At 50.8% G+C, this 8,675-nt stretch overlaps 2 protein-coding genes across 3 annotated transcripts; both read right to left on the bottom strand.

Annotated features, from left to right (window-relative positions):
- Positions 1 to 944: 944 nt before the first annotated feature.
- Positions 945 to 3,944, bottom strand: LOC120673638 (U-box domain-containing protein 35-like). Of its 2 annotated transcripts, none has more exons than XM_039954583.1 (5): positions 3,532 to 3,944; positions 3,322 to 3,416; positions 3,081 to 3,205; positions 2,467 to 2,962; positions 945 to 2,385 (listed from the first exon to the last, which is right to left on the bottom strand). In XM_039954583.1, exons 1-5 carry the CDS (start codon positions 3,737 to 3,739, stop codon positions 1,045 to 1,047), a joined length of 2,265 nt encoding a protein of 754 aa, XP_039810517.1. In that variant the 5' UTR covers positions 3,740 to 3,944; the 3' UTR covers positions 945 to 1,044. The 2 variants fall into 2 exon arrangements, with proteins under 2 accessions (XP_039810517.1, XP_039810518.1); XM_039954584.1 differs by having other exon boundaries at positions 945 to 2,382.
- Positions 3,945 to 4,112: 168 nt separating this feature from the next.
- Positions 4,113 to 8,370, bottom strand: LOC120673640 (lycopene epsilon cyclase, chloroplastic-like). Its single transcript, XM_039954585.1, has 10 exons — positions 7,890 to 8,370; positions 6,449 to 6,620; positions 6,208 to 6,343; positions 5,896 to 6,109; positions 5,590 to 5,733; positions 5,398 to 5,505; positions 5,213 to 5,309; positions 5,002 to 5,130; positions 4,743 to 4,875; positions 4,113 to 4,642 (listed from the first exon to the last, which is right to left on the bottom strand). Exons 1-10 carry the CDS (start codon positions 8,202 to 8,204, stop codon positions 4,477 to 4,479), a joined length of 1,614 nt encoding a protein of 537 aa, XP_039810519.1. The 5' UTR covers positions 8,205 to 8,370; the 3' UTR covers positions 4,113 to 4,476.
- Positions 8,371 to 8,675: the final 305 nt, after the last annotated feature.

Raw genomic sequence — 8,675 nt, 5'->3', positions numbered from 1 at the left:
GTCCGGTTTTGAAAAGGTTGGGGTGTGGAATAACCGATTTTACAGGTTGGGAATTAAGTAGTCGACTGCCGATAGGTAGGGGGTTAATGTAGACATTTTCAAAGAATAAGTACTATATCATGGGCTAGGAAATTTGACCTTTTCCTAGGCTTTGACCTGTGTTGATGTGTGCTCATGGAATAGTCTTGCAATTGTTTCATTTATCAAGCATCCATTTTAAGTTTTGGGAAAATTCTGGTTTACACCCTTGAACTATCACAAAAGTATGATTTTCAACCTTAAACTACAAAACCGGAAATCAGGCAAATTTAGCCCATAGGGTGGTTTTGAAGGTGGTTTTGTATTTTAAAGAAAAATTATCTATAAAATCAAAACTAATATTTTAAAAAATAGAATATATGAAACTAGTATAAATTTTTTTTTCTAAAAATGCAATCTATTTATTATTGCTCTATTTGAATCAGCATAACAAGCAACCAAATACTATGATCATAAAAAAATAGAATCAAATAAATGACAAGTACAGTGTCAATAGATAGGTTACATTTTTAGAAAATTTTTGATACCCATTCCATATTTTTTTGATTTAAAATGAATTACTTATGAATTGTTTTAGTTTAAATTTGAATATTTTTAATTTTCATAAAATAGAAAACCACCTTCAAAACCACCTAAAGGCCAAATTTGCCCGATTTTGATAGTTGGATGGTCTATCATATACGGAGTTTTAGTTTAAGGTTGGAAATCAAACTTTTGCAATAATTAAGGGTGTAAACTAGATTTTTTCCTTAAGTTTTTAACCCAAACCATTTTTCCGGGCCACAAGCCCACAAAGAGGATTAACAAAGATGTATTCCTCATCAAAAGTTGAGCTGATGAGAGACGCAGCAAGCAGCACTGCAAGACGTGTTAGTATTTCTCATACACAGACTGTACATGCACCAAGATGGACTTAGCTTTTGGATTTAAGCCCCCTCCCCGTAATAATAGTACAAAAATCTCGCTCCCTCTCTAACTGACGACAGCAGGCAAGTAGACCAGCCGCTAGCTCTCCGCCGTTTTCCACGAGCCACCCTGCAGCGTCGTGGAGCTCACGCTGGCGTGCGCGGCACCGTCGGCGCCGCCGCAGCTGGCCGCGCCCGTGATGCGCGCGTCGTAGGCGATGCCGAGGTTCCTTAGCCGGTTGAGCTCCGGCAGGACGACGGTGGCGAGGTCCGGGCGGTCCCTCCGGCGCATCTCCGTGCACTTGAGCGCGAGCTTGGCGAAGCCGAGCGCCTCCTCGACGGGCCAGTCCTTGACGGTGGCGTCGAGCATCTGGTGGAAGGTGCCGGCGTCGATGGCCTTCTCGACGTGGTGCGTCAGCCCCATGGGCGGCCGCGCGGTGACCACCTGCAGCAGCAGCACGCCGAGCGAGTAGATGTCCGACTTGACGCCCAGCTTCCCCGTCTGCTGGTACTCCGGGTCAATGTAGCAGAAGGTGCCCGCCGTCGCCGTCAGCCGGTACTGCGTCACGCTGTCCGCCACCGCCGGCGGCACCAGGCGCGCCAGCCCGACGTCGCTGATCTTGCTCACGAAGTTGCGGTCCAGCAGGATGTTGGCGGGCTTCAGGTCCCGGTGCACCAGTGGCTCCGGCTTGGTCTGGTGCAGGAACAGCAGCGCCGTTGCGATCTCCGCCGCGATCCGGAACCGCTGGCTCCACGGGATCGGCAGCGTGCCGCCGCGCCGGTAGAGCCGGTCCTCCAGGCTTCCGTTGTCCATGTACTCGTAGACCAGGCAGCCGTACTCCGGGCAGGCGCCGAGGAGGAGCACCATGTTGGGGTGGCGGATGCAGCTGAGCACCTCCACCTCCTGCTGGAACTGCTTCCGGCCCTGGTGCGCGTCGGGGCGGAGCACCTTGATGGCGACGGGGGTGTGGTCGAGGGAGGCGCGGTACACGGGGCCGTAGCCGCCCTCGCCGATCTTGAGGCCGTCGGAGAAGCGCTCCGTGGCCATCTCGATCTCGTCGATGTGGTACCGGCGGTAGCGGAAGTCGTGGTTGGAGATGGCGTCCAGGGCGCGCACCTTCTCGTCGGCCTCGCGGCGCGCGCGCACCTCGGCGTTGCGCCGCCGCTGCGCCTCCAGGTCGGCCAGCCGCTGCGCCGCCTCGGCGGCCTCCATGGCGGCGCGGCACTTGGCCTTCTCCATCTCGGCCAGCGCCAGCGCCGCCTCCTCCGCGTGCCGGGCCTCCTCCAGCCGCCGCGCGTCCTCCAGCTTGAGCATCTGCATCTCCTTGGCACGCTGCTTCGCGTTGATGGCCTCCTTGCACGCCGCGTTGTACATGTCCATCGTCTGCCGGAGCTCCAGCCGGAGCCGCCGCATCTCGGCTTCCAGCTCCCGATGCGCCTGCTGATCATGAGCCACGCTGGCTGGTGTCAGTCAGGAAATCAAATCAACAACAACGCATGACTGCGCGCGTCTACTACTCACGCCGGATGCCGGCGACATGGGCTCATGGCCGGGGCTGGCGGCGAGTGTGCCGGACAAGTCGAGGTTCTCGCCGAAGTCCATGGCGGAGCCCAAGTCGAACTCGGAGAGGGAGTCGTGCCTCGCCGACCGGATGGACTCGTCGGAGTGGTCCTTGGACAGCGGCATCATCATGTTCTTGGTCGCCGAGCCCGGGAGCGAGCGCTCGCGGAACGGCGGCCGCGTGGTGAGCTCCGGCAGGGTGCGGCCGTCGACGGAGCGCCTCATCGCGTCGGACGGCGTCGCCGGCGGCAGGTACCCCCTGGAGCCGCGCCGCGCGTACAGCGCCGACGCCCGGAGGGACTCGGCGTCCCGGAGGATGTCGGCGCCGGCGAAAGGCGGCACGCCGCACCTGGCGAGCCGGACGTTGACGGACCTGCCCTTGGCGACGACGTAGATGTTGCAGTAGTCGGGCGCGCACTTCATCAGGGTCGACGGCACGTCCGCGTTCTTGAATTTCCTGCCCGAGAGAGACGCATTGTTTCAGTTCAGGGCGTCAGTCCATCGCTGCTGAATCTGAATGATGATGGAAAATGACCTACGAAAAAAAATGAAGGATTCTAGCTACTAGTAGTTACTTGGTGAATGCATTTCTGCATGCTCCGCCGAGCGCGATGCTCTGGATCTTGTTTGCAGTGATGTAAGCTAGAATGGCCTTGGACACGTCTGGCTCCTCCAATACGACCTCGGACACATCCACCTGCTGTGTAACATCCATGGATGGTGCCGTCAGCCACAAGATCACTCGCATCACATGGCATTCCATTCTTCCATCAATGGTGGTGGTATTTTTGCAATCTCTAGTAAATTAAAACTCACCGCATTCCGGCTGAATAGTCCTCTGTAGGGGGCAAAGAGCTCCTTCATCTCAGCCTCAAGCGAGCCATTCGTTGTCTCCGCCGCGGAGGATCCATCTGCGAAGATCATCAACGAAACCACAGCTCAGCCGCCACCGCCGCTGCATTAAGGGAGGGAGACATGAAGGTGCGCGTGCGCTGGCGATGGCGGCTACGGCGGGGGACGACGTACGGTTGGAGGGGTGGTGGGGGGCGGCGACGTGGAGGAGGATGATGTGGGAGGCGCTGGAGAGGAGGTGGTCCACGACCCACTTGGCGCCCAGCTGGCTGTTCCTGTCGCGGTCGATGGCCACGACGATGGTGGGCGCCGCCTGGTGCGGCAGCGGCGGCGGCGGCGACGCGGCCCGGTACTCGTCCGGGCTCAGAGGGCCTCCCTGCATCGCGCCACCGCCCGGTGATGATTGCGACTAGCCGCCGCGCGCGGCCACACCAGCCGAGATGGACGCCGGTGACTGGCCGATCAGTGCGAGAGGATAGGGGGCGCGGGAGAAGAAGGCAGAGAGGTGGAGGGAGACGGGTTGTTCCGCCTCTCCTCCTGCCCTTCCTTCCCCTCTCTCCCTTGCCTCCAACCTTTGTGTTCTGCACAGGCCTTCTCCAATCCCTCCTCTACATCTTGAAGCTAAATGCCATGGGCCATGGCGGCAGGAGCAAGGACAGCCTCATACTAATCTTGCACACCTTTTTTTCTCCTTTCCTCATTTGCAAATATTGTTCGAAAAAGGAACATTTTGACTTGGCATTGAGCAACCTAGCTAAAATAAGGGTGTAATTGATGGGCATGTAAAAATGCCTTGAAACAGCAAAGACAGGGATGGAAACAAACACAAGAGCCGGAGACCTAAAAATGGCCAATATAATGCAGGACCATGACCACCAGTTGATCCCTCTACTTATTCGTCCAGCATGCACGACAACATGTGCTTCCCTATCCCATCAGGCCATCACTATAGCAAACAAAAAGTTAACAAGTGTACTCTATCATGCCAATGAGCAGTGACCCCGAGGCCCACCCGCTGTCAAACAGCAAAAAGAAAAGTAACCCTCAGATTCCCTCTAGGTTATGTACAACTACAAAACCGTACAGTTTCTAGACTTCTTGCAGACTGGTGACATGGTTTTACAAGGTCAGGTAGGTCTTTATCATTGTTGAGCCTGTCGGGTCAGAGAGGAGATGTCTGACCAGGTTCATTCGCAATTGATTCGGAGCTATGGCGAACATGTAGAATGAAAACAGTATTAGATCCACCGATGAAAGGGTTGAGCCCAAGAACCCTTGCCACATCCTGTTGAGAAGAACGGTGGTTGTCAAACTTCCTAGAAATGATTAACTTAAGTACACCGAATTTCTCTGAAATAGACTGAAAATGGCAATAGTGAAACTACCATTTTGGCACCCTGAAAAAGGCTTCGAAGAATGTTTGTATGCCTTCATTATTCAGTTGGATTATCAATGCCAACCCGAAAAGGAAGAAGGATCGCTGACGTTTTCTTTCTTGAGGCCATAGTGTTCTCCATGCTGAAACATCAACATTGATTAGTAGCAGAAAGTTTTGCCCACTCGTATGAACTTTACACAGTAAAACTGCACTTGTCCAGAAGTGATGTAATACTACAATAGTAGTGCCACCAAAAGAATACTTACCGAGCATTGATGGACTGTAATTTTGAGAACTTCCTGCCAAATATTGTGCAGGAACTCGGTTCCTTAAGATATCGGATATTAAAGAGGCATATCTTGGAGCCTCAGATAAAGATCTGACCACTGAGTAGCCTATGAATTTTTAACACGTTGCGAATATCAGCAAAGCTGCAAGGAAGGACATGGTGCATAAAAATAAAGGATTTGTCCATACCAGTTGCAGGATGCACCATACTTGCTGCAGCACCAAATGCAAGATTTTTCTGATCTGTATTAGGTAAGGACCCTCCAACAGGAATGTAGGACCATTCCTGAAACCAAGCTCAAGCATTTAAGTTTATTTTCATCTAACACATATGAATGAGAAATTACTAGTCTTGGTGACCCTTAACTTCTTACCTCCTCGTGAACTTTCAGGATTCGAACTCCCATCGCATCCAACCGATACATTAATCTCTTCTTAAGTACATCAAAGGGCATCGCATCTTTAGAGGCTAAACATGTTTCCTGTGATAAAATACTCGATTGGAAACTTTGAAGCATGGGAAGTACTGGTGGCAGAATCACCGGCAATAAGAGTTCCATACAGACCTCAAAGAAAACTCGTGTGGACGACATAGGCATAGCATACAGGAAAGTTGGATTTTCTTGTTCAGAGTGTGAGAATTTCTCTTGGAAACAATCTCTGTAGTCCATGAAAACCATTAAGCTGGGATCATATGGATTGTTTTCCACCTGAAAATTTCAAATCATTCTGAAAGAAGAAATAACTAGTACCCAAATGCTATGTTGTAAGTTTCGTCGAGAATGAGAATGAGAAAACTGATTTTATGTAAATTATAAAATGAAGGATAAAAAAATGAATTGAAAGTAACAGCGTCTTCAGTCTTTGTGTACCTCAACTTCTACTCCATATGCAGTCTGTACACAGACACGGGGACCTCCAACCTCATACTCCAGAAGCCTACCAGATGCTGCCCCTGAAGCAACAATGGCAAGCCTGCAGAGTATCTCACGGCCCCTTTCACAACAGACTACTCTATGACCATCTGGAGATTCAATGATCTTGTCCACTTTTGAGTTGAGGTATGTAACGCCAGCTTCATAGCATCTGCCAATTATTTAAGTGTTTCTGCTTGTCAATTTTATATATCACGTTGCTTGGTTATTCATACTTCTGAATCCCAATATTGCTATACAAGAATTTACCTTCTCAACAACTCCTCATGGAGCAGGTCACGGTGCACCCTGCCATAAGAACGGCCAATCAGTATTGGTTTGTTATTGTCTAGGTAGACAATAGTATCCTTCCAGACATGCTCGATACAGCTCTCTAGACCAAGATCTGTACATCAAAAGAGAGGGAAAAAGATGAGTATCATCAAAGTAAATTATTGATAAAGATATTAAGAAAAAAATCTTCAATGTAGCAATGCAGATAATTCAATACCTTTGAATTCATCCTCCCACACACCATAGTTGTTCGTGAATGGAAGGTCAGGGCCAATAAGACCAACAGTGAGCCCTTTCTTGGCTGACTCTGAAGCTAGAGAAAGACCGGCAGGACCACAGCCAATGATAACCAAATCGAGTACTGAATTTTCATCAGATATGGGCAGCAGCTGCAAGAAAGATCAAAGACCACATATTCATTTTCCTGAACCATACGACAAACATTCTTTATGCTAATAAGATTTTTAGCTACTTAATCCTGCAAGAAAATAGCTCATTCCTAAGAAATTAGTGTTATAGTAAAAGTAAGAACTCAAACATCGTGATGTGTACATAGTTTACAGCGGAACGGTTTTGGTCAACATTCTGGGCAGTCCTAGGAAAAATGGAATGATTTTGGGGGGTCACCTGTTCCTAGATTACTCCATTTGACTGCTTAGACTAAAGCAAAGTCAAACTGTCTGACATTAGACTGGAAATGCCATACCCATGTCTGTGCAATCCAGTGAGTTCAACATAACTGTGCAATCAGGCAACGTCATACCAAAAAGAGAGATAGTAGTCGTGCAAACACGCAAGTACGTGTGGCTGATTTATTTTCTTACAATAGGCCGGAGATATATGTGAACAGTCTTTGTCGCCACGAATCACAATAGCTAGCATCCTGTGACAGTTCCTGATTAGTTTTGTCGAAGTCGTAGCCAAGTACTGTACAGCGCAATGTTCACTTCCAAACGGACATAATTCTTGACAGTTCCTGATAAGGTATAGTCACTTTCATGATAAAATGCATTCCAGAACTTTTAAGCTGTACACTTCAGAAAGGACATAGTTGTTTTTAAAAATGCTGATAAACTGCGCCAATTAACCGAAGCGGAGATGGGCACTCAGGTAGTCATGTAGAACCCAAAACCATGGTGGCCACTAGCCAGGAAGGTTAAACGCCGTGCCCACCAGTCTAACACTGGGCCCGTTTCCATGGACGTCCGTGTAGCCAAAGCACGTGAAGTACAGTACTGCTGAAGGACGACGATCGTGTGGTTCGTGGTTCCTTACTCAATTGTGCAATATTTTACTATGCGCTATATTTTAGTATGCTCCTAAAAGATTACCGTAACCTACTTGGCTGTCGTTTTTTTCTCTTGAAAAAGGTAAAATTCGATTTATTGATGACTGAATAATACTGTAGTCAAAATTGTTACGAATGTACTTTCCGTTTCAGATACCAAAGAATGGGAGATGTGGTTGGAAACTAGTAAATGAGACTATGAGAGACAGATAACTTCGTTTTATCTCCTCCATGTCAAGAAAAGTTTCATGTCCAGTAAATCCAAAAATACTATAGTTCAAGAAAAGGGGACGAAATCTGTAGCCGTGATCGTTAGAACGAGCACAGAAATTGATTAGAGAATTAATAGAATTATCAGTAATCTAATAACCTTTGAGGCGATCTTGGACTGGCTTTCCATGGGCTTGGTGGCCTGCATTTGCACGTAGAGAATCTCGCCGCCTCCGCCCTTGCGGTAGTCCTCCTCGTCCGCGAACTCCACGCCGACCGCCGCCGCCGCCGTCGTCTCGTCGTGCTTCTCGGTCGCCACGCACCTCACCTTCGCGCCGCCCGAGCGCCGGCCCGCGCCCGCCCGCCGCCACCTCTCCGCCTCCGCCCTCCGCGCCTTGCCGCCTCCGCCGACCGCGCCGCGCGGCAGCCCGCGGCAGCCGAGCGGCGCGGAGATCGCCGCACCCGAGAGCCACATTGCGCTTGCCCCTCCTCGGGCTCCCGCTCGCTGCCCACTCTCCCGGCGCGGCTCTCCTGCTTCGAATTGCACGCGCGGTGGGTGGTCGGAGGAGGAGAGGGGGCCGGGGGCGGCGGCGAGGAGGAGAGACAAGCGGACGAGTTGGCCGCTGCTGCTGTGCCGTTGTGGAGGGAGGGAGGAGAGGAGAGGCCCGGGCCACGGGGACGAGGAGGGTATCCCGGATATGGCACGTGGCGGATGTGGATTGGCCTCGGGCCCACGCGGCGTGGATATGGTTTTCGCTTTTCGGGAGTGAGGGCGCCGGGGGCGTGACTCTCCGGCTGCGCTGCCCGTCCCGCGTGTCAGTAACGTGGACGTGGTGCTTTCCAGAGTTGAGCTGGGCTGGAGAGAAGCGGGAGCCCTGTACTCTTAGGGCAGCTCCAATATGTTCCAAGGAGGTGCTAGAAGGAGAGAAAAATGAATAAAGAAAGT

The sequence above is a fragment of the Panicum virgatum genome, chromosome 5N, assembly GCF_016808335.1.
Source record: "Panicum virgatum strain AP13 chromosome 5N, P.virgatum_v5, whole genome shotgun sequence".
Classification (NCBI taxonomy): domain Eukaryota; kingdom Viridiplantae; phylum Streptophyta; class Magnoliopsida; order Poales; family Poaceae; genus Panicum; species Panicum virgatum.
This window is presented reverse-complemented; position numbering and strand designations above follow the sequence as displayed.

Excerpts from the sequence above, each read along its gene's own strand:
- LOC120673638 (XM_039954583.1), bottom strand. The coding sequence starts at position 3,739 with ATGCAGGGAGGCCCTCTGAGCCCGGACGAGTACCGGGCCGCGTCGCCG. Across the intron at positions 2,963-3,080 it reads TGCAGAAATGCATTCACCAA|GAAATTCAAGAACGCGGACG; the intron begins GTAACTACTAGT and ends TCTCTCGGGCAG. Across the intron at positions 2,386-2,466 it reads CCATGTCGCCGGCATCCGGC|CAGGCGCATCGGGAGCTGGA; the intron begins GTGAGTAGTAGA and ends GCTCATGATCAG.
- LOC120673640 (XM_039954585.1), bottom strand. The coding sequence starts at position 8,204 with ATGTGGCTCTCGGGTGCGGCGATCTCCGCGCCGCTCGGCTGCCGCGGG. Across the intron at positions 6,344-6,448 it reads GTGGGAGGATGAATTCAAAG|ATCTTGGTCTAGAGAGCTGT; the intron begins GTATTGAATTAT and ends TTTGATGTACAG. Across the intron at positions 5,506-5,589 it reads CCACACGAGTTTTCTTTGAG|GAAACATGTTTAGCCTCTAA; the intron begins GTCTGTATGGAA and ends ATTTTATCACAG.